Raw genomic sequence first — 25,660 nt, 5'->3', positions numbered from 1 at the left:
GATTTTTGCTAAGGGCGAATTTGAACCCTATTATTACTAGCCATTGTAAGGCTAAGCCCACTCACTCTCCTTATTTTAGACAATATCATTTATTAAAGAAACAAAGACGGAGATAAAAATGATTGGATGTGTGAATTGGTTTGATTAGGAAAAACTTACACAATATATTGTAAATTGTTGTTATAAGAATGTTTCCTTTACATTTGGGAAGAGTAAGGGAGGAAGACTATTAGCTATTACAGCATTCCAATTATATGTGACATCTTTGTTTATTTAGAATTGGAGGTTATGAATCGGAATGATACATGCTTGCTCATGTTGAGATAAATTACCCTTTTTTAGTTGATTTGAGATTAGTGATTGTAATATATGACTCCTTTCTAGTTTGAGTCCTTATATGTTGGTAAAATACAGAATCAAAGTTTGAATGATATTAAAGACTGTTTTGGTATTGCTATGCTTTGATATAAAAACATCTCAGTACCAAATCAGTACTAAATTAAGTCTCGTTTGAAATTACTTTTAAAATGGCTAAAAACGCTTTTTGTGAAAATGTGTTTGGTATGAATCCTTAGCTAAAATGTAAGTGAATCTTATAAAAACACTTAAATGCTTCCTATAAGAAGTACATAATTGGTGCTTCTTACAAGAAGCACTGCAAGTGGTTTTGGAATTCAAAAATATTTTGTCTAAAAGCGCTTTCAATTGTTTTAAAAGTACTTTCAAATGCCTTCTTACTTTTTATTAATATATTGTATTTGGCTGCCCACTATTAATAGTAAACAAGCTATTAGAATATTAAAAGGAGTTATATCTTAATGTTATTAAATATCCTAGTATATCCATAAATTTTAATAATTGTCACTTTCTACGCAATATTAATTAGACAAGATATTGAAACTTTGGTCATATTATAGCCGCTGGTATGAAAGTTAGACTTATGGTCAGGATGATGCTGAAATACCTTTGTGAGTCTTCTCAGCCTCTAGAATGAGTGAATAACCGTGGATTGCCACCAGTTGTTCCCATTTTTAAAAAGAAAAAAAAAATTTTGATCATATTATAGTTATCAATATTTTTTTTTTATTTTTTTATTTTTGTAGTTTCATATGTTCTGTGAATTGTGTATAGATTTGGATAATCATATGATATTTTTATGGAATCGTGAAGACGGATGCAAAATCTCAGAAGACTGTGCAAGATTATGACAATTTTCTCGTCTGAATACGTTGCCACTCACGTTTTCGCTCTTGTGAAAACAAAAAGCTCAAACACATTAAGCAAATTTTATGGACAACATCAGGTGGGATCCTGCTGGAGTCTAAAATTGTGGTCAAAATCTGCATAAATAACAGCAACCAAATTGCATTCACATCCTCAGGTTTGGCAAGAATTGCATCTGCATGCCTCGTGTTTAAAAACTGATGGCTATCCTACATTGGTCGGGGAAAGACAAAAATAATGAGTTTAAATATGATTAGTCTATTTTAACTATAATTAAGACCTTTTATGATAAAACTTCACACCTGACCTATTGGGTAGGTGATAATTACCTAGTTTGGAACTCTAATGGTGTCGTTAGAGTGGGGCTCCGGGGCCCATCAATCTAAAATTTTAACATGGTATCAGAGCCAAGTTATGGGCCCGTACAAAGCCAAAGTGCTTGACACCAAGAAGTAGGTCTGACAATTCCTGACACGACCCGATAACCGACATGACACGAAATTAACAGGTGTTCCGGTTGACACGATAACGAATCAGGTATTTATCGGGTAACCCGATAAGCACATGTTAAGCTAACGGGTTAGTTCGGGTATACACGTGGGTAACACGATATACGATAAGCAAAATATTAATTTTATAATTTTATAACCCTAAAAAAATACTATAATAAATATATATATATTAATTTAACAATTTTATACCCCTAAAAACTATTATATATATATATATATATTAAATTTAATTTAAAAAATTGGTGATCATTGGATTGGCTAAGATTTAATCTCAACCGTCCATTGTGCATTAGGTTGGAGGCTATCCTTCTTTTCTCTCTCATTCACTCTGATCTCTCCAGTCCAGACTTACTCCCGCACCGTCTCCTTAATCTGCATCTCTCTCGCATCCTCCTCCGTTCACTTCCTTCAACTCGACTCTGGTAGCCACAAGAAAACCACACACAGGTAAGCACACACTAAAGGTATGCATTTTGTATTTTTGGGTATTTTGTGTTTTTTTCAAGAACTAGTGATTTGGGGTTTTCGTTAAAATTAAAACTAATGGTTAGGGATTTTCTGGGTTTGGGGTTTCTGGGGTTTTTTGATTTTGGAGATTCTGGAGTTTCTAGGTTGGGGCATATTTGCAAACATTCAAAAAACCCAGCAATCGAGCAAGTGTGCTTCGCGTTGGCTTCGCAAGCTTGAAAATCACAAAAGGACGAGGCAGAAATAGAATTAAGCATTGAAATACATTAGCAGAGAGCACACACTTTGTGTGTGTGTGAAAAATTTCTCTTAATAAATGCATATTTTTTTAATTACATAATTAATGTTTTATCCTCCTTATGTAAATATTATGTATCAAAAGTGAGGATAACATTGGAAAAATATGATCGTCATTATCTAAAAAAAGAGGGTAAAATAGGAAAAATAGGGATATGATTGTCATTTTGTCAAAAGATACAAAATTACTATTTTGCCCTCCTTTTGTCAATAGTGTGTATCAAAAGTAAGGGCAAAAATAGGAAAAAAAAATAAAAAAAGGTTGACAATGAGGGTTTTCTTAATAATAGTATAGATATATATATTGGGGATATGTGAACGCCGCGAGTTCATTTGTATCTATGTTTCATTTGTGGTCTATTTACTTGAAGTTAATAAGTGGGGTCTATATTTGTTTTCTAGATTTGGAAATTTGGAACAAGTAAAGCAATTAAGCAAGGCTGCAACTTGCAATTGCAAGATATTTTTAATTGAATTGTGAATTTGAAAGTAAATTTGAATTGGATTGTGATTTGTGGAGATATTAATTGGATTTTGAAATTGAATTGGATATGTGAATTTGAAATGGATATAGATAGGTGAAATTGAATTGGATATGTGAAATTAAAATAGATATGTGAAATTGAAATTGAAATGGATATGTGAATTTGAAATCGATATGGTATGAATTTGGTATGAGCAAGATTTCGCATCTTGATAATTCAAATACTCCAGTGAATTCAGTGCCTAATCATCAAACTGAATCTGGAAATGTTCTCTTTAACGTAGCCTAAGTTTGTTTTTATTTACTATAAAAAGTGTTGATATTATATTTGAAATTGACATGATGCATGATTCTTATTACGTGTTCGTTTTTATTTTTTATGATGTAGGATTTTGATAATAATTACAATGGTTCAAGTTCGATTGAAAAAAAAAATGAATTGCATAAGTATTTGGAGGATAAAAGAATAGATAGAAAAGTAGACATAGATGTTCTTTTTTGGTGGCAAATGGAGCGTTTTAATTATCTGATAATTTCTCAGTAAGCATAAGATGTGTTAACAATTCCCATTTCAACTGTTGCATTAGAATCTGCATTTAGTATTGGGGGTAGAGTACTAGATCAATATCGTAGTTCATTGTTACCAGAAACAGTTCAAACTTTGTTTTGCACACGAGATTGGCTATTTGGAAAAAAAGGTAATATATTTTTATATGGTATAGTACTATTGTTTTATTTCTTTTCCATAATTATTTTGGTAAACTGCCTATAATTTGAATGATTTTTAATGTTGGTTTTTCTATACTTAGTTTATACGAAAGAGAGTTTTGACGTGGAAAACCTTACTAAAAACATCATCAACATAACTCTTGAAGGCAATAGATCAAGCCAAAGTTCCAATACAATTTCCTCATGATGATCGATGAAAATTGAGGATTTTGTAAAAAGAATAACATGTAAGCTTTGAGTTCCATTGGCAATGTTTAAACTTTTGAGAAAGGTTTCACAACCTTGAAAACAAAAACTCTTTCATTTTGCATATCCTTGCACATTTAATATTTTGTAATAGACTAGTAGTGTATGAATGTTTTTTTATTAGACTCTTATTTTCGAGTGTAGATGTAGTACTTAAACGATAAATGTATTTTAATGTTTTGAAGTAATATTTATGTGGCAATGTGTGGTGGTATGCGCAAATTTAAGGAAAAAAAACATTTTTCTTAACGTGTGTGACACGACACGACTCGTTAAGATCACAGGTGTTACACGAAAACAACATGAACACGACAGACACGATCCGTTTACCAAGCCTACCAGGAAGTGGGCATGTGCCTATCCTACATCGATAAGAGAAAGAAAAAAAATAATGAGCTTAAATATGATTATTTCACTCTAACTAATATCGAGACATTTTGTGATAAAACTTCACACCTGATGGATTTGGTATTTGGTAATTATCAAGTTAAACACAATATCGATGTCGTTTAGATGGGGCCCCTAGGACCCGTCGATCTAAAATTCCTACATAAACTCCCAATTTCATACATTGATTTACTCTTGTGCCAAAAGTGAAGGTCCCCACTTGTGCCTCTGAGTTTAGGCAGTTAAAAGGAACTTAAAGACCAGTTAGCTGGTATCACGTATGAATAAGTATGCCTCCATCTCAAATTCTAATTCATTTCTGGTCATTAGGTTTTAATAGGAGGCTGACCTACACTACACTAGTACAAAAAGATCTTAAACGACAGTTTTTATTTTATTATTATTATTTTTTTTAACAAACGATATCATCTACACTAAAAGCTTTAAAATGTCGTCTGGCATAGACTAAAAACATCATATACCATCTTATAGCTAAGCAAACAACGGTTAGCGAATCAATACTTAAGCAGAAGCAGGCTAAACTTTTACTGTTAACCCCCTCACTCTCGTTTTGCTCTCCTGGACTCCATTCTCGTTCTTTTGTTTTTTGGCAGAAAAGAAAGGACGCAATAACACAAATGAAGATTAAGACGGAACCGTTGCGATTATAAAATTTGCACAGTGAAGATACGTTATTTGCGGGGAATTGGTACGTGTCCGTCATTTTCTACTTGTTAAACATATTATTTTGCGCCTGCAGCGGCAAGGTTTTCGTGTCGTTGCCCTTAGACGTTATGTATTATGATTTTATGAGTACATACTACATTTATCCAACAAACGCGCACGCTTTGTACTAACAAAATATATGAAAAGGAAAAGCAAATGTTGAGCGGGAATGCCAACTAGCAGTTTATACAACCTTTCGACCATCAGAGTTCTACGATTTAGACATGCAGTGGGTCATACTTGTCAGAATCATACGACAAAGAGGACCTTTGAAATGCCTAATTATAGAATTGGGGGAAAAAAATGAGGCAGAAAGATCATTCAGATCCCTAGTGTCTTTGTCTTTTGTGTTAAAAAAGAGTGGAATCAGATCGCTGTAAAGTGGACAAATGCCGCAGAGTTGGCCAATAGCAAGCGGACTACTTCCCTGTCAAAGAACACGAGACAAGCAACGGACAGAATTTATTCAAGATTAACAGGAAAGTTGAATGTCAACTGTTCAACAAAAGTTCTACCTGAAAAAGTAATTCTGCAAGGTAGTATTAACAATGCTGCGGACAATATTCTTTTAGGACACAAGAATTTAAGAATGACAATGAGCATACCTATTTTGAGCTCGTTTCACTATTCAAATCCGAGATGAGGTCTTCCAATTCATCAACGATGGCAGAATAACAGAAAAAATATTGCTCCTAATAAATCACAAGTGCGAGAGAGTTAGAATAATTGTTGAAGTAAAGTTGGCACACATATTGTGACAGAAAACAATAAACTCTGGTTTGCCCTACACAGATTTGCACCATTGTCTAACACCTGTGGTTGGTTTTCCTAAATTGACTTCTAAAACCTCCTATAAACTCTGGTTTGCCATACACAGATTTGTAGTTTATAATCATCAGACTCTATAGGCACAAGGATTCCCCCAAAATTATCAGGTCAGTAACTTCAGCTCCGGTAGCAGCACCATATGTTATCATGGAAGAAACTCAAATGCTCTACCTTTTTTCTCCGTGCATACTAAGAGGAACAAGGAATGGCTACCCAAACTTTTACTTTTATTTGACAAAAAAAAAAACTTACTAATTTTGTCAACATATCGCACGTGGTAACCAGAGTTTAACTCAGTTCCCTATGTTGGCATACCCAAACCCATACAGAAACAAACTTGCATATATAAATCCTATAAGTCCCTAGCAACAAGGCAATGCACTTAACTAGCACAGCCATATCTTAAGTCTTAACGTAATGTAATAGGACTCTTAAGAGCTGGTTCCATGTGCCAACAGCGCTTAAGAGAATTAAAGTTTTAGACTTGTGCTGGTTCCATATTTGCTTAATGTAATAGGACTGTTAAGAGCTTATGAGGATTAAAGTAATTGATTTCAAGTGTGACCTTCACACATGCCGTAAGTTATGGGATTTTGAGCCTTGGATATTTCCTTTTTCCCTTCAATTTATTTATTTACCATTTTTTTTATTATCATTCTTTTGCTTATTGATTTGAATGTGAATTACCCCACACCCCCTGAATTGGTTTGGGTGTTAAATGCAAGGTACCTCTTCAAACGCCAGATTCACCATTTTCCATATATTCTAGAGTATATAGTCCGAGTCGCCAGTCCGAGTCGCCATGTCCTTAGGGAGGATGCAAATACATTTCCATGTGTCAGATTCCTAATTCTTGCTGCTAAAATTCTGAATACCTAACTGATAAGCCATGACCTAAGGAGCCTAGCAATGCTTGGTCTTCTATTCAGGTGCTTCAATATAATCTAAAAAAATAATACAATTTTGACAAAGACCAAAAAATTCAACAAATGAATTTCAAGAAATACATATATCAAATCAACATACAAAAATAATATGATTAAAAATATTTTTTTGTAATTATGGTTGGAACTTATGAAATAAACCTTGTGGTTTTCTCTCACTTATAGTTAACTTACACCCCCTGTGCATTCCTAAGGGCCCATTATGTATTGCTTTTGGCTTTGGAGAAGGAAAAATGTGAGAATAGTGAGACGAGAGATGGTAACTTTGATGGAGGAAAGGGGGAGACATATAATTATAGAACAGTTGGTTAGAAACAAAACTAAAAGATAAGGGGCCATCAGGTAACACTTTCGTTTTCAATTTTGAGCATGTAGGAGCTTCTTTTGGGATACAACAATCAATTTTCTAGATCCAACACATTTTTTGTAAGATTTAAACTCCAATCTTATCCTTCCAATAAAATTACAAAAAAAAAAACTTAAAACTGAAAAAAAATAATAAAGAAGTTAGAACAGTAACTGCACCAGCGCTTCCGGGGACTAAAATCTGAGGAGGGTGGGGCCTCGCTGGACAAAGGGGCATAATGGAAAATCTGAGACTAGTTTTGTTGGGTCTCAAAAGAAAGTACTAGGGTCTTGTTGAAAAACCCGCACACTAGACCTTGTTCTTTAATGTAACCAACAGCAATAGACTAAACTAGCAAATATTAGAAAACATAGAAACACACAAGAATTATACTGGTTCGGTAGAACTTATGCCTACGTCTAGTTGTGATTTCTCTAGGAAGAGAAATCACCGCTCCTTTGATTAATAATAGAGATTAAAGAACTTTTGCAAACCCTAGAACTAATCTCAAAACTCTTGGCTGTCTTCTTTTTTCTCTTAAAAAATCAGACTTGCCGCACCCTATTTATAGACATAGGGTTAGCTTACATGTCCCAAGGCTGATTGAATTCCTATTTATAAGTGGACTAGGAAATTACACTATCCAAATCCAAATAGACTTCTAGAAATCCAAACCTAAATTGAATAAGGAAACTGAAATTCTTTCCTAATCCCTCTAGGATAAGAATCGGTATACCTCTAGGTTTCCTAAAACAATCCTAAACCAACTAGGACATATTTGACGAGCCAAAATCCTAACAATCTCCACCTTGGTGAGTCAAACCAAGTCTTGATCGTTGCACCCCAGAGTATCTTTGAACCTTCTTGAAGCAGCTCTGGAAATCTTCAAGAGTCTTCACCTTGGCAATCTTCTTCTTGCCTCATTGCACCTCAAGTGAGGAGGTGCTCCACTTTAATCAATCAACGAGATTGATCAAGTTCAAGCAATGCTTGAACTTCTTGGCCGGCACTATCTTTGGAAGGAAATCTGCGGCATTGTCATCCGTATGAATTTTTTCAATACAAATTTCCTTAGACTCCACCCAATCTCTGATTCTGTGATACCTCGCTTCAATGTGCTTTGATCTTCCAAAAAAAACCTGATTCTTTGCCAAGTGAATGGCACTTTGACTATCACACTTCAGCTTCACACAATCTTGAGTGATTCCCATTTGACTTACCAAGCCACTAAGCCAAATCGCTTCCTTTCCAGCTTCGGCCAAAGCAATATACTTTGCCTCTGTGGTCGACAAAGCTGTAATTGGTTGCAGTAGTGCCCTTCAACTAATTGGTCCTCTTTACATTACATATAACCAGAAGTTGACCTTCTCTTGTCCAAATCCCTTGCATAATCTGCATCCACATATCCTAACACTCCTGCATTTTCTTTTTGCTTCTCAAACATAATTCGTTGTCGCCAAGAACCCTTCAAATAACGTAAAATCCACTTGACTGCATCCCAATGTTGCTTTCCTGGATTTGCCATGTATCTGGAAACGACACTGATTGCTTGAGCTATGTTGGGACATGTGCATACCATTGCATACATGAGGCAGCCCACTGCATTAGCATAAGACACATTCTTCATTACTTGTTGCTCTTCCTCGGATGTAGGACACTATTGCCCACTTAACTTGAAGTGAGCCGCCAAAGAGTCGAAACAACCTTTGCTTCTTGCATGTTGAACTTCTCAAGAACCTTCTGAATATACTTGGCTTGTGTTATCCGGATCCTTCCAGTGGTCCTCTCTCTGAATTTCCATGCTAAGGATCTTCTGTGCAGCACCTAGATCCTTCATATCAAACTCCTCGCTTAACATCTTTTTTAAGTCTTGAATTCTAGACTTATCTTGACAAGAAATTAGCATGTCATCCACATATAGCAATAGCAATATGATCATCCCATCTTGGAACACATGATAGTACACGCAACAGTCATATAAACATCTTCTAAAATTGATTTTCAGCATGAATGAATCAAACCTCTTGTACCACTGTCTTGGAGAATGTTTCAAGCCATACAGGGACTTCCTTAGCTGACATACTAGGTTCTCTTTCCCATATTCAACAAACCCTTCTGGTTGAGCCATGAAAATCATCTCCTCTAGATTTCCATGAAGAAATGTTGTCTTCACATCCATCTGCTCAATCTCCATGTCATGATGAGCTGCCATAGCTAAGAGTAATCTAATAGAAGTATGCTTGACTACAGGTGAAAAGATCTCATCATAATCCACCCCTTCCTTTTGTGAGTACCCCTTAGCCATGAGCCTTGCTTTGAATCTCACAGCATCTTGTTCATGTAGTCCTTCCTTTTTCCTAAATACCCACTTGCATCCTACTAGCTTTCTGTCTTTGGGCTTAGGAACCAACTCCCAAACAGAGTTCTTGTAATGAGACTCCATTTCTTCTGTCATAGCAATTATCCAACTATCTCGCTCATCACTAGCTATAGCTTCTCGATAAGTAGTTGGATCTCCTTGACTAATGTTAAGAGCATAATTAACTTCGTCTTGGTTGAACCCAAATCTATCAGGTTTCTTCTTGTTTCGCTTAGGTTTGTTTAGTGTTATGCATCTCTGGAATGCAGGTGGATTGTTGGTTGGAGTTCGAACCCTTTGGGATGTCAGGCGGATTGGAGTGCCTTCAATCTGCCCTGTTTCTTGCGCCACCTAATTCCTAACTGGTGAACGATGCTGATGCTCTTCTTCTTCCTCAAAACCATCAGATTCGGCCTCTTGCTCGATTTGCTCCCCCTGAGCTTCTTCATCATCTGAACTGATTAATGGAATCTTTGTTGCTTCAATTTCAGCATCGTCTGTCTTCTCCCTACTGCTATCGACTTTATTAAGAGGCATGGTTGTCTCATCAAAGACAACATCTCGACTGACAACCTTTTTCCTGTTGTTGAAATCCCAAAACTTGAAACCCTTAACTCCTTTCTCAAAACCTAAGAATATGCAATGTGTAGACTTTGGTTTGAGCTTGGACCTTTCATCACTTGGAATATGTGCATAAGCACTACAGCCGAACACCCTGAGCTTGGAATAGTCCACCAGCTTCTCAGACCATACCTCTTCTGCACTCTTAAAACCGAGAACTGTAGATGGTGACTTGGTAATCAAATAACTTGCATGATTAACAGCCTCTGCCCAAAAACTATTAGGCAATCTTGCATGAAATCTCATGCTCCTCTCTCTCTCCATGAGAGTTCGGTTATCCTCTCAACAGCTCCATTTTGGGGGATCCTTCTTTACTGTGAAGTGCCTTATGATGCCTTCCTGCTTGCAGTAATCGGTGAACTCATTACTTGTATATTCACCTCCATTGTCAGTTCTCAGGTACTTGATCTTTCTTCCAGTTTAATTCTCGGTTTCTGTTTTCCATGCCTTGAACTTTGCAAAAACCTCGGATTTTGCTTCATGAAATAAACCCAAACCTTCTTAGAAAAATCAACCATGAAAGTAACAAAATACCTGGCTCCACCATTTAATTTAGTGGGTGCAGGGCCCCAAACATCTGAGTGAATATAGCTGAGTTGCTCCTTGCTTCGGTTATCTGCACTGCTACTTGCGAATGATACCTTTCTTTGTTTTCCGAGAACACAGTATTCACAAAAGTCCAATTTGCAAGATCACACGCCTTCCAACAGGCCTTGCTTGTGTAATTCTTGCACCCATTTCTGGCTTATGTGCCCAAGCCTATGATGCCAGAGTTTAGTCTTGTCTTCTTCACTTTGATTTACAGAAACAGCTGCTCCCCCGACTATAGTGGTCCCAAGTAACTTATACAACTTATTGGGTTGTAGGTCACCCCGCATTACCACTAACGATCCTTTGGTTACCCTTAGTCTTCATTTTTTAGACTTGTACCCATAACCGGCCTCATCTAAAGTACCCAAGGAAATCAAATTCTTTCTTAGTCTAGGGACATATCTGACGTTCCCCAAAGCTCGAATCATCCCATCGAACATTTTGATCCGAACAGTGCCGATTCCTCTTACAAGACATGAAGAATCATCCCCCATTAAGACTTTCCCGCTGCTAACTTCTTTGTAAGTATCGAACCATTCCCTTACTGCACACATATGAAAAGTGCATCCTGTATACAAAATCCAATTGGTGAAAGCCTTGGAGCCTGATGTTACTGAAAGAAGCTCCCAGTCACTTTCATGCTCGGTGACTGCACTAGCTGAACCTGAGCTTCCTTCCATCTTGGCTTTCTTCTCTTTCCAAATCTTGCAGTTCTTCTTCCAATGATTGGCTGAACCACATTCGAAGCAACCTTCCTTCTTTTCCTTTTTCTTCTTGGATTTTGACCTACCTCTATTGCCGATTTTCTCTTCCTTTGTCTTTTCCCGCCCCCTCTCCTTGCCTTTGGCATAAAGGCCTTGAGAGCTTTTAGTTATATCATCCAGTTTAGCATATGATTGAAGAGCTTGAATTACGTCTTCAAGCTTCAGGGACTCTTTTCCAAACATTAGAGTTGTTCGAAAGTGCTTGAAAGACGAAGGTAGAGATCTCAGCGAGATGATAGCCATATCATCATCTTTGTAAGTTTCTTCGACCTTCTGAAGATTAGCTATGCAATTCTGGAACCTGCATACATGATCTTCAATATCACCTCCTTCTTCTAGTTGAAGCCCGAATAGTTCATCCTTTAGAAAAAGTTTATTGGACACGGTTTTGCCCATATAAACATTCTCCAACTTTTCCCATGCTTCCTGGGCAGTCATCTTTTTGGTGATGTGTGACCGAACTGATCTTGTGAGATGGATCTTGATGGAACTCTTGGCCTTCTTGAGAACCTTAGTCCATGCAGCCTCTGTCATGTTTTCCGGCTTCTCACCATCGAGTGCATCATCCAAATCCTGCTGTATCAGTACATTCTTCATCATCCTTTGCCAGTCCGTGAAGTCATCCTTGCCGTCAAAGGGTTTTAACGCAGGTCCTTGATCCGCATTCATCTTCCCTTTTGACATCGTAGAACACCTTGAACCTGGCTCTTGATACCAATTGTTGAAAAACCCGCACACTAGACCTTGTTCTTTAATGTAACCAACAACAATAGACTAAACTAGCAAATATTAGAAAACATAGAAACGCACAAGAATTATACTGGTTCGGAAGAACTTATGCCTACATCCAATTGTGATTTCTCTAGGTAGAGAAATCACTGCTCCTTTGATTAATAATAGAGATTATAGAACTTTTGCAAACCCTAGAACTAATCTCAAAACTCTTGGTTGTCTGGCTGTTTTCTTCTCTCTTAAAAAAATCAGCCTTGCCGCACCCTATTTATAGACATAGGGTTGGCTTACATGTCCCAAGGCTGATTGAATTCCTATTTCTAAGTGGACTAGGAAATTACACTATCCAAATCCAAATAGACTTCTAGAAATCCAAACCTAAATTGAATAAAAAAACTGAAATTCTTTCCTAATCCCTCTAGGACAAGAATCGGTATACCTCTAGGTTTCCTAAAACAATCCTAAACTAACTAGGACATATTTGACGAGCCAAAATCCTAACAGGTCTCAATAGAATTTCCCTTTTTTTTATTTTTATTATTATTTAGGCACCGTCTGGAATAAGAGAGGGAGACGAAGAGAGAAAGGGATAGAATGTATATGGAAATTGTACCAAAACCAAAAACAAAAATCAATTTAGAATAGTTCTTTTTTCAAGTTTTTATTTGAAACATTCTCTTAATTTCTCCCTTATTCCTCCCTTCGCATGCACATCCCGTTTCTAACTAAAAAGAAACCTAATACCATCAACAAAATCAGACCAAAAACAAAACAACTAAACCATAAACATGCTACAAAACACTCTAAATAACTATTTTGAAGGTTTTTGTTTTTCATTTTTTTCAGCCAGAAATAGAAATTCACCCAGCAGGATTTAGAGTGTTTTTAATAGCTATTAATAACAGCACATGGATTATGATTATTTTACACTCTTCAGTTTTGTCCGCAATATAGGCCAAGGGGAGTTTCCATGTTCCACAGAAACATACTGCAAGATAGGGACCAGTTCCTATAATGATCAAATACTACTTTACATTTAATTATGTTTTTGACGTGTGGTCTATTATACTCTCAAAACCGCAAAACATTTGCACTAGCGAACTGCTCAACCAAATTTAATTTGGTATTCATAAAAAGAGAATAATTAACCGTAAACATTTAGACAAATATCAAAGAAGTTACCAGTGTCTGGACCATTCCAATTCGCTGAGACCGAAATGTGGTTATTGTATCAACAAGATCTAAAGCAGACATGTCCCCAGCAAGAATTCTTTGCACAGTATTATGAATTGTGCAGTATGTTCCAGTTCTCCCAATACCTGCACTGAGTAAGAGTCAGGGTGTCAGGAAAACATGCACATATAACTTAAGCAAACATCACCTAGACATGCAAGTCATAAAAAAGAGTTTAACCTGCAATGCACCACAATTGGGCCATGGTTTGGTGGCACATTATATAATCTTTTCAAGATTTCACGGACAGCAATCGTGTTGTTTGGAACTCCATGGTCAGGCCATTCAGGATACTGAAGGTGCAAAACAGACATCGGTGGTTCCTCGGACTGCAGCAGTAACAAATAGAATATGAGGTAATAATAATCCAATCTACGCACAATGGTGGCCATTACTCCAACAATATAACATGAGGGAATACCAATCCAATATTTTCATAAAACTTTTGATAAAGAATAAGGAACATTTAAAGGAATATGGACAAGAACCCAAAACTTGAGTCTTATTTTCTTATTATAATAATCACAAAGACAAAGTGACTTGGGAGCCAAAATGTGAAGTAGAGGACTGGCATCTTAAATATAATTTCTCAAGGGGGGGGGAACAAGAAAGAGAATCTCTAAAACCGAACTTAAGATGACTAAACACCATATAAATATCAAACAATAGAACTAGGCCCAAAATAAGTGCCTTTTTCAACATTCAGAATTTTAGAGCCAGGAAATATTGGACATTACCATAAACCTAACTGCCAAAACTAGGTAAATTCACACAAAACAAAATAAACAACCCACAACAAAAGACATAAAGAAAGATGCACAATACGATTATTGAGAATTCATGTCATGGGGTTAAGTGGCATGCTCCAAGACATCTGTGCCTCAAGGTGATGCAACAGAAACGCCAGAGTATTTGGTATATGCCTCACACCTTTATGCTGAGGAATATGCGTCAGGGGTATTGTGGAATTGAAATACAGAAAACAGAACCCCAATTCCTCGACCATTCCCTGCCTAATACCATTTCTCCTTCTGTGTGTTCCCTCAGTAATGGCTTTCGGCAAAATTTTTCCTTTGATGTGGCCAGAAAACAAAGAAGATAGGAACAAATCTTCAATAAGAAGATTATAGTACAGAACCCTAATTGTCCTTCCACAGCCATTGTCATAACTCATGCATACACTTCAATGCAAACCAGTCAATAAAGATGAAAGGCCTTAAACAATGCCATCTAGTACTTCTTGTTCACAAACAAAGTTTGTGATTGCCAACAAACTAAGGAAAAAGAAAACGCCTCATAGCTCCGAAGTCATTCCTAATCTGTGAAAACGTGCATCAGAAACAGTCAAAACAGAACTGTTTCGTTGAGCGGAATTATATAGAAAATCTGTTCAGAGACCAGAGTGATCACTGATCAGATATCTCTTGTTTTTTACTTTCCCTTAATTAAGCCATAAATTTACTGAATGTGATACAATAAAGATCAAGGTAGTGCAGTAAAGCTCATAATGTAAAGCTCTGAATGATAAAACTAAGACTTAATATTGAACTCTTTTTCTAACCAGTCAAGCACTGTTACATCATTTGATATTAAATGCATTAAAATTTAAGGATATTGCATCAGTAAAGTCATAAGATAGTTATAGGCCATGTAAGTAATTTTTTCGTTTCTTTAAACTTTAGGTAATATGCTCAACTAATTAATCTTTTTCTTTTTCCTCTTGCTTCATCACAATAACTTTTCAATTGCTAGACATGGTTTCAGTTGTAGGTCATATATCTTGTTTTGTTGTCAATTTAGGTAACGAGCTTTTTTCTTATGTGTATCCCTTAACTTAGTTTATTATTAAGAATCTTGCTCTTATTAGGTGAAGATCAAGCAGCAGCCCATGAAATCGATACGAACCCAAGGACCAACAGTTTAACATCAGACTGTATTTGGATTCAAAGGTGATTTCACCATCCTGGTGATCCAACACACTGGAACTATATGATAGTGGTCTGCTTTCCTAATTGGACAATAAAGTATTTGTTTTATTTACTTTATTTCCTCTCAACTCTTATCCACATCTTCACAAGGTAATTGTCAGAAATTTCTTATATGAACTGGTTGGCACTCTATACTGCTTACTTGTAACTTGCATGTGTTCAGGTAGAGACCAAATGAACAAGTCGGTGAACCCAAAGGTCCAGTGATGGTATGGAAAAATATATTGGCATTTAATGCTTTCGTTGGAAGTGGGCTAATACCAGTCAGAAGAAGGTAAAAACAGAGGTATATCAACTGTTTTGAGTTTCAAAATTTCTTGAACTTTACATCCATGTCTCAGACTCTCACATGATAATCTCTCCAAGTGACTCCTATTAGGATGCTCAGGATCCCAACTCCTGTATTAACCATTGACATCAGATTGACTCTTTGACTAACTCTTCAATGAAAAATTAACGGACGATGAATCTTAAATGACATTTTGTCTTTTGATTACCTCCAACCAAATGAAACATCCTTACTTTTCAAAAACTATTCTGCATTATTCTATTCCAGATGTACCAAAACGCTCCCCAGTAATCAAACTTTTTAAAGGCCCTAGTAAAATCAATCGGTCCTGTCCCCAAATTCTACAAAAACAAAAAGGAGAACTGATACAGCTTGATTTCTAAATATATTCTTTAACTTGGTTTAACAGCCATTTGTATCCTGGACAACAATGAAAATCATGTGATGCCTTTACCTCTTTATTATTGACCTCCAAAAGGCGTAATACTAATGAAGTGTCAGTAGTTCTTAGCCACTTAGTGCTTGTACATATGTTACCGAATTCTCTAGGGCCATCTTCAGCCTGAAAATAATCTCCACATTTAACCATCTGCAAACACATGTGAAAGATTAAGAAATCAGGAAAAGTAATATTTGTAAATTTGTTTGTCCACCTAATTTTCAAAATGACAAAAAGGTTTTGTTAAGAAGAATATATTACACGGATTCAACAATAAGTAGGTAGGATCTCTCAAAAGGTTTGTAAAACGTCGAAAAGCTTGTACTGCAATTTTCATGATAATCAAAGTCTCTTTAACTGTATATCTTCCAACATGGTGATGCCCGATAAAACTACTTGCAACTCAAAACAGGAAAGTACCGTGTAACAGTCGATTAAGCGAGTAAGCATGATGACCACCGGGCAGCGTTGCTCAAGTACCATCTCCCAGAAATCCTCATAGGTGTGGGGAAGTGGACCTTGTGTTGCTATAAACCGAGAAATGCTTTCGGAAGAACTAGTCTACATTTAATAGTAATTACCAAGCAGTCATTAATGAATTATTAATATACCTTCAGTTTACAATTCTCTACTTCAAAAACATGAATTTGAATACCGTGATTAAGCTGGCGTTGATGTAACCTCTTGCGGAAGGTCTGTAATCCTTCGAGGAGTTGAGAACAACCCTATTTTTGTCAACTGAATCCAACAACAAAAACTCAAATCAAATTTTCAACAATGTAAATTGTGTAAAATGTAAAGAAAGCCCAGATTGAAGCATACATGGCACGACATCGGTGTATCGGTTTTTGCTCGAATTGACATTGTCAAGACCCACAGTGCAATTTCTCCCCATCTCAGATGATGTCATCCTCTTGGCCTAAGCATCCATGGCAGATTTTAATAGTTTATTTTCTGAGAGAAATTAAATAAATCAGGAGAGCAAAGACCTGTAGCTGAGCGAACTCCTGGTTGATATGGTCAGGCATCTGGAGCTTTCCCTTAAAGAGCTTGAGAGCCTGAGAGCAGTACTTATACTGATCGGGGGTGAGGGCGAGTTTCGGAGGAGGAGAATCCGCCGAGACGTTCAAGGAAGGGTGGGGTTTGGCTGCGGCGGAAGAGGCGGTGGCGGCCATCGTCGTCGATCTCCGGTGGCTGCGGGAGCGCCTGGAATTGACGTTCCCCAGTTTTTGAAGTTTTTGGTAGGACAGAATTTTGATTGGGTGATTGCTCGGAATTCCAAATTTGCTCTATTCTCTCCAAATTTGCGATTTGGTTGAAAGCGGAGGACGTTGGTTGGTTCGATATATTAATAATTTGGCATGGTGTGTTAACTTTATGTATAATGCTTGTGTACTCGATAAAAAGAACGACCAGTTTAGTTGTTATGTTCGTTTACACAAGTAAATTTCAACGACATAAATACTCATCAACGAATTAAAGTTTCAACATAAAAATGTTTTTATCACACACTGGGTCTCACAATTGCACGTATGTCTTGTGACTCATTCAAATCGGATTAGTCATTAAAAATGACACGTGTCGATATTTGACAAAAAATAATTAAGAAATTATTTTTAATTAACTTTTTCTTTTCTTTTCTCAAGTATCTTTAATTAATCGTAATATAAATCAAACAAATTAATTGATTTAAATTAAAAGAAATAATCAACAAATCAAATGAATGGCAAATTGGGGAGATTGGCCAAACTAAGAATGAAGGTGAATGATTTATTTGGTTAAATTAAAGATTTTTTCATTAAATCAAGATTATTTCATTAAACCAAGTCAGACATGATCAAGTCAAATTAAGTTTTGGTTATTTCTTCAGTTAATCAAGTCCAAATCAAGTCTTGATTCTTTCGTCAATTAACCCAAGTCCAAAATCAATATCAAACGAAGCTTCAATCAAGACATGGAGAGTCCTATAAGTACGAGGCTTCAAACCAAAGAAGATCAAGATAAAAGTGTTTAGGGTTTGAATTGTATTGTATTATTCTTCTCATTCGAGGAGGCTAAAATATAAGATACAACTTGTAATACAAGTAATATTAAAAGAATTATAACCAAACTAGGAAACATAATTATATTCTTAATCTAATTTGGGTTCACGCCAACACTCCCCCTCAAGTTGGTGCATAGATATCCCTTAGGCCCAACTTGTCGAGTGAGTCTTGAAACCTTCTTGCAGAAACTGCATGAGTTAGAACATCTACCAACTGTTCTTCTGTCTTCATGAATGGAATGTCAACTAACTTAACATCCAACTTTTCTTTGATAAAATGTCTATCCACCTCAATATGCTTGGTCCTATCATGCTGCACCAGATTGTTAGCTGTCTCCCGTGTTGCTTGATTATCACAGTACAACAGCATAGAACCTTTTGGTTTAAACCCTATCTCAGTGAGTAGAATCCGAAGCCATAGAAGCTCACAAATACCATGTGCCATTCCTCTGTACTCAGCCTCAGCCGAAGACCTTGCCACCACATTTTGCTTCTTACTTCTCCACGTCACAAGATTACCAGCTACAAATGTGAAGTATCCCGATGTAGACCGTCGATCAGTAATATTTCCAGCCCAATCTGTATCGGTATACCCTTTCACCTCCATATGCCCATGCTTTCTATACATCAACCCTTTTCTTGTAGCTCATTTTAAGTAACTCAAAATTCGCATTACTACTGCCATATGATCTTCACTAGGAGCATGCATAAATTGACTCACCACACTTACTGCGTAAGCAATATCTGGCCTTATAAGCGACAAGTAAATCAACCGCCCTACCAATCTTTGACACCTTTCCTTATTCACTAGGACTTGATCCTGATAAATTGCTAGATGATGATTTTGCACAATAGGTGTATCCACTGGTTTACACCCTAACATACCAGTTTTAGACAAAAGATCCAATACATACTTTCTCTAAGATAAGTATATTCCTTCCTGAGACCTAGCCACTTCAATTCCCAAAAAGTATTTAAGTCCTCCAAGATCTTTCATCTCAAACTCAAAAGACAAATGCCCTTGCAGACGTTCAATTTCCATTGTATCATCACCTGTGACAATCTTATCATTTACATATATGATAAGCAAAGTTACCTTGCCATCTTTACGTTTGATGAACAACGTATGGTCTGCATTTCCCTGTCTATACCCATACTTCTTCATCGCCTGGGTGAATCGCCCAAACCATGCTCTGGGTGACTGTTTAAGGCCATACAGTGCCTTCCGAAGTCTACACATTTTCCCACTGGAATTCGCAGTGCCATAACCTGGTGGAATATCCATGTACACCTCTTCCTCCAAATCACCATGTAGAAAAGCATTTTTAACATCAAACTATCTTAGAGGCCAATCATGGTTTGCAGCAAGAGATAATAAAACTCTAATGGTATTCATCTTTGCAACATGAGCAAAAGTCTCCTGATAATCAACCCAAAAGGTTTGGGTAAAACCTTTGGCCACTAGCCTCGTCTTGTATCTATCAATTGTTCCATCAACCTTATGTTTAATAGTGAACACCCACTTGCACCCCACTGATTTCTTTCCTTTAGGAAGTAGGACCACACTTCATGTATTATTCTTTTGTATTGCTTCCATTTCAACTTGCAATGCTTCTATCCATTTTGAATCATTCAAAGCTTCCTCCACTCTAGTAGGTATTTTGATGGTTTCCATTTGCTGAACAAATGCACAGTATTTTGGTGAAAGTTGATGAGTAGAGACATAGTTTGAAATGGAATACCGTACATTTCCTTCTGGAGAGTACCTGTCTGGTGGCTTTCCTCAATTTTGTCGAGGAGGCAACATATAAGATGGTTCAATAGTTTCTGAGTGAGTACTTACCTCGGGAATATCCGTTGGATCATGGACTGACACTGGAGAAGTCTGAAAGGGGTTTTTACTGGAGTTGTTACTCGAACAGATAACAGATGGCTCATTTGGGCAATTCGGCCTAGCTGGAAACCCATTTGGGTTATTGGCAGACACAAGAGATGGCCTAAGCCCAGTTTGGTTGTCGGCTGGTGTAAGAGACGGCTAACTTGGGCTGTCAGTAACAAGTGGCCCACTAGGCGCTGTTCCATCACGGTCTTGTGGTCTATCTGCAGGCCCACGTTCATTATCCTCTAATTCCAACCCGTGTCTTAGGCCTTCATTATCCTCAAGATGTAGCTCGTGTCTTAGGCCTTCATTATCCTCCAGATCCAGCCCATGCCTTGGGCCTTCATTTGGGCAGTCAATACTTAAACTAGTAGGGATATCGAACCAGATAAGGTAACGTCCATAGTGACGTAGACATGTCGAGTAGTTGGATGATAACAACGGTAACCCTTTTGTTGTGGGTTGAATCCAATGAAAACACACCGTACAACACATGGATCAAGTTTTCTTCGTTGATTTTTGTGAAGATGAACATATGCCACACAACCAAAAACTTGAGGTTCGAGATGAAGGGTGGAGGGGAGCAAAGCATAATCGGCAAGCACGGCCAAAGGTGTTTTGAAAGAGAGAACACGCGATGGCATTCGATTCACGAGATAAATAGCATAGGTGACTGCATCAGCACATTATGTCTTGGGTGCACAACTACCAATAAGAAGGGCATGGGTAATCTCAAGTATGTGCCAATTTTTCCGTTCAGCGATTCCATTTTATTGTGGGGTTTGAGGGCACGAAGTTTCATGGAGAATGCCTTTTTTCTGTAAAAAAACTGAGAAAGTTCCTGATTAAGATACTCACCACCGTTGTCTGATCGAAGCATTTTAATAGGGAGTGAATATTGAGTACAAACCATGTGATAAAAACTTCTAAAGATACTACCTACTACCCACATTGCTTTTATTTTTCATGAGGTACAACCAAGTCATTCTGGTGCAATCATCAACAAATGTTACAAACCAACGCACACCATACTGAGTAGTAACCGGAGATGGCCCCCACACATCAGAATGAATTAGCTCAAAAGGAATTGTTCTTCTATTCAAACTCGGGGGATAAGAAGCTCGATGACTTTTGGCTAATGTGAAAACATTACACTTTAATGAAGAATTTGAAATATTACCAAATAATGACGGAAGTAATTTTCTCAAATAATCGAAGGAAGCATGACCAAGACGACAATGCCACAACTGAATGGTCTTCAACTTCCCACTATCATGACCTTGAACTTGATGAACACGGCCCTGTGCAACATCATCAACATAGTACAATCCCCTTCTTTTAGTACCACGCCTAGTGATCACCTGAGTTTGGATATCCTGAAGTAAACAGAAAGACAGAAACATTTGCACAACACAGTCTAATTGCTTGGTAACCTGTCCCACAGATAACAAATGGCCAGAGGGTGTGGGAACAAGTAAGCAGTTGTGTATGGAGAGAGTAGAAGTGAGTGCAATCACACATGCCCCTGTAACCGAGGCAACACCTCTATTAGCTGTGACAATACTATCCCGTGGTGGTGGTGTTATAGAGTTAAATAAAGTTTGATCATAAGTTATATGATCAGTGGCTCCAGAGTCAATGATCCAACCTGTATCAAGATCAATAGATGCAATTAAGGCTTTGTTCGTGTTACCTGGATCATCGGATTGTTTTCGGGAAACAATCAAATTCAAGAGTGATAGCGATGAGCCCAAATTGTCTGGGTCCGGGTTTAATTCCTGCTTGTTTTCTGCTGGCGGGCTGAGTAAGTCTTTACCCAAGCTGCTGCCGACATCATCATCTGTGCATTGTCCAACCTGGTTGTGGGCTGCAGATGAACCTGCTTGCTGCCCAATTGAACTACAGTTGCCAGACTCAGCAAACCCAGTTTCCGAGACTTCTACAGCCTTGAATTTTTACAACAAAGCCAGAATGGCGGATGCACTCAAGATAAGTGCAGAATCCAGAATTACTATTTGGTTGTCTGCCAAGAATGGAATCATAGCTTGGTTGCCATCGTGTCTTGCTTCAAGACACATGTCTTTAGGTTTCTTAGGTATCCTGTGCATTGACCTTCTTTCAGTTAATTGTACAGGAAAAATTGGTTTCTGTCAGCGGTGTCTCTTGCTTCGAGACACTGCTGGAAAATTTTCTTTTGATTGTTTTCAGAGTTTTGCAGCTACGGTAAAGAGAAAGAGTCAGGATCAAACCTGCTCTGATGCCAAGATAAAAGTGTTTAGGGTTTGAATTGTATTGTATTATTCTTCTCCTTTAAGGAGGCTAAAATATAAGATACAACTTGTAATACAAGTAATATTAAAAGAATTATAACCAAACTAGGAAACATAATTATATTCCTAATCTAATTTGGACTCACGCTAACAGATCATCTCATCCCTCAGACGCTCATACTCTCAAACACTTTACACACTTAGAAGACTCAGAAAACCCTCTACATTCTTCACTCCTCTTGTGAAGAACCATCAAGCACCACCTACACATGCCAGTTCATTCATCACTATCATTCTTCACTAGAAATCAATATCCATGGTTTCGAAGAAGGGTTGAGTTGTTCTCGCGATCAAAGGAAATAGTGTGAGCACTTCCGTTGCAAGAGAGACTATGTTGGCATCACGACTCTAAGCGAGGCAAAGGTGGTGACCACAATTCAACACACCACCTCCAAGTTGGTACCGTTAAAGGTGCAAAGAGAACGTTAGAAGCTTGAGATTGTCATCAGCCTAGCATCATTGAGGCAACGAAGCATGGTTCTGCAATAAGCGAAAAGACTTCCCAAAGCGATAAGTGAGGTTCTTCGGCTTAAAAAACATTCAAGGAGCGTTCCTTGTCACCGATTTTGAATGCGAACTCAAGCACGGGGTCATACCATGAATCGCCAAATGCAACCAGCAGAAGGGGATTTTGCTAACGCCTTTGATGTCCACAGGAGAATCTTATCCAATGGCTATGTAGGTTAAGACGACCGGTGCCACCTCCATTGTAAAACAACTTGCTCAAATGAATGAGGCAATTGCAAAGCTAACAAGGGTCATCGAGGAGGACATGTAGATCGTTACACTTATGAACATGTTGGAGTTGCAACATGATGAAGATGTCAACCTTGACCTAAAGAAGAAGGAGAATCAGCGCGATGATAAGTCTGTGAGAAAAAGGCACATCATGAAGACAAGGTTGGAGAGGAACCGAAACCAAAGTTTAAAAATTAAGAAAGTGCATCTAGACCCGCTTAGGACCGTCCTCCCCTAAATCACGAAAGCCTCCCCTCATCAATTCATCATCATCTCATATTAAACAAAGACCAAGATCAATTTCTTGTCATGGTTTTTCACGTACCAAAACACTCCCCTTCCACCTCTCACCTACTGAGATACCATCGATGAAGAGGGAGCATAGTGGAGCAATGGAAGATTTGGGTTTACGGAGATAGGGGATCGATAGAGACGAGTAGGTCGACAAAATATAGTGCTTGGAGGAGGAGATGAGATTAGAATCAATAGGAGACGGAAGTGGAGGTTGGAGGAGGAGACGGGGTGGGATTGACGAAAGGTAGTAGTTGGAGGAGGGGAGGAGTTTGTGGATCTTTGGCAATGTCTATGTGAGGAAGAAAGTGAGTGTTTGGTTACAAGCTTAGCAAGAGTATGAGAGAATATTTAATTTTTTTTTTCCAAAAGAATAAAATTTTATTATATTCGAATGAAAATGTTTACATCCAAAGCCAAATATTAAATAGCCATTCTGGCTCAAGACTATCCCAATTATGGGCAATAAAAGAAGCTACTAGATGCGCTGCCTTGTTACAAACACGAGGAGCGAAGATAAATTCTACTAACCTCAATTGTTGTTAGCCACTTTAGCAACCTAAAAGATTACTAAAGTTTCTAAGCCTTAACCTTGCAAGTGCACAAAGATGTTAATGGTATAGTAAGCAAGCAAGGGTATTGTTTATTACTTTGCAACTCAACAAGCACACACACATTTAAAAAGATTTGATTTGGTTTTGAATTGGTACTAAACAGAGATTTTAATTAAAAAAATAAAAAAAATTAAGAATGGATTTTAAAATGAGATATGAGTCAAAGTTAGAGCATGTAATCCATGACTAAACATTCATCAACCAACATTATAATACCAACTTACAATTTCCAGCAAATGGAATGAAGACATTCATAACACATCCATGGCATGTAGATTATGTTATATCGATTCTCTCTAAGATATGTAAAGTGCATGTCGTTTAGCTCATTACAAGTATTCTATCAAACAACCTAGCATGACGTTCACTCAAGTTAACGAAATAGAATCCATTAAGTTGAAAGAGAATATGAATATCACAAGAACCTTAGAATATGTCGTATATTACTAAGAATTCTAGATGTTACTTCATTCATTTGATCACTTCTTATCATAATCAATAGCTGCCAAAGAAAATATGATAGATATGTCGATCATCATATAATCACAACATTAATAACCCAAGACAAGATTTATAAGGTGATCAATCAGAAACAAGTCATAGGCATCCATTATAACAGTAAAGTAAGCATTCATCCAAAAATTGAGAATTATAAACTGGAATTATATTATTACAAAGCAAGTATCATGTCTAGGGCTTCGTACTAAGCCCTAACTACAAAGAGTTTAGTTACTCATGTCCAACAATAAAATAGCAACTTTAAAACTCATAAACAACTTGATAAATGGAGAAAAAACGGAGGAATGAGAATAGGTTAATAGCATTTATCTGAGCCGTTTTTTAATCTTGTGCATCTTCCACCTTTTATGATCAAGTTAGAATACCTAAGGACTCCTCCATTTAAAGTGGTGTCCCTTCTTGTGCTTTGGATGCTACTAAATCTCCAAACTCTCGACAATATTCGCAAATTCGCGGAAAATCTTCTTTCTGCACTGTTTGCACCAAAATAGCAATAACATCTTATGTAAAACTCGGAATCGCGAACCGTAAAATTCTCCAGAAATTATACATCCATAGATTTCCAAGCATATAAGGTTCAACATCTGGTTCCCTCCAAGGAAGTACAGTTTAATCTTCCGACTTGACTAATCTGCACAGCAAACCTCTGCTTCCAGGGTGGAAAATGTTTTTGAATCCCAATAATACTCTTTTAGCTTTAATTTCAATTTTCTTGCCTGAGAATACAAATGTAAACAAATTAATGAAAAGCAAAGGAAAACATAGGATACGACACAAGAATTAAGTTCAAAAAGCACTAAAGATAGGTATGAAAACGAACCTATCAAATGTTGTTTCAAACACTAAACATCATAGAGGATGCCTTCAATCACAACATCAAGTTGATTTTTTTTTGTAAGGATTTCCACTAGACATTTGGAGTCTAATTCTATCTGAACCACCTCAAAGCCCTTATAAATACAAGCCAACACTGCCACTCGTATCGCTTTAGCTTCTGCCATTAAACTAAATTCATATGGCAGGTCTCCATTGTTGCCT

At 37.2% G+C, this 25,660-nt stretch overlaps 1 protein-coding gene and 2 long non-coding RNA genes across 4 annotated transcripts; all 3 read right to left on the bottom strand.

Annotated features, from left to right (window-relative positions):
- Positions 1-5,172: 5,172 nt before the first annotated feature.
- LOC126621852 (protein-tyrosine-phosphatase PTP1-like) lies at positions 5,173-17,608 on the bottom strand. 2 transcript variants are annotated; one of them, XM_050290463.1, is made up of 9 exons: positions 17,197-17,605; positions 17,030-17,126; positions 16,863-16,945; positions 16,628-16,768; positions 16,223-16,357; positions 13,672-13,820; positions 13,441-13,582; positions 5,679-5,765; positions 5,173-5,500 (listed from the first exon to the last, which is right to left on the bottom strand). In XM_050290463.1, the coding sequence occupies exons 1-8, from the start codon at positions 17,380-17,382 to the stop codon at positions 5,679-5,681; spliced, it is 1,020 nt and encodes a 339-aa protein (XP_050146420.1). In that variant the 5' UTR covers positions 17,383-17,605; the 3' UTR covers positions 5,173-5,500. The 2 variants fall into 2 exon arrangements, 1 of the variants encoding a protein (XP_050146420.1); XR_007623205.1 differs by lacking the exon at positions 5,173-5,500 and having other exon boundaries at positions 13,441-13,577; positions 17,197-17,608.
- LOC126621854 (uncharacterized) lies at positions 7,806-13,434 on the bottom strand. The gene is made up of 2 exons (XR_007623207.1): positions 12,698-13,434; positions 7,806-7,904 (listed from the first exon to the last, which is right to left on the bottom strand). It is a non-coding gene; the product is annotated as an uncharacterized LOC126621854 (long non-coding RNA).
- LOC126621855 (uncharacterized) lies at positions 15,762-16,216 on the bottom strand. Its single transcript, XR_007623208.1, has 2 exons — positions 15,977-16,216; positions 15,762-15,878 (listed from the first exon to the last, which is right to left on the bottom strand). It is a non-coding gene; the product is annotated as an uncharacterized LOC126621855 (long non-coding RNA).
- Positions 17,609-25,660: the final 8,052 nt, after the last annotated feature.

This window comes from Malus sylvestris, chromosome 5 (assembly GCF_916048215.2).
Source record: "Malus sylvestris chromosome 5, drMalSylv7.2, whole genome shotgun sequence".
Lineage (NCBI taxonomy): Eukaryota > Viridiplantae > Streptophyta > Magnoliopsida > Rosales > Rosaceae > Malus > Malus sylvestris.
This window is presented reverse-complemented; position numbering and strand designations above follow the sequence as displayed.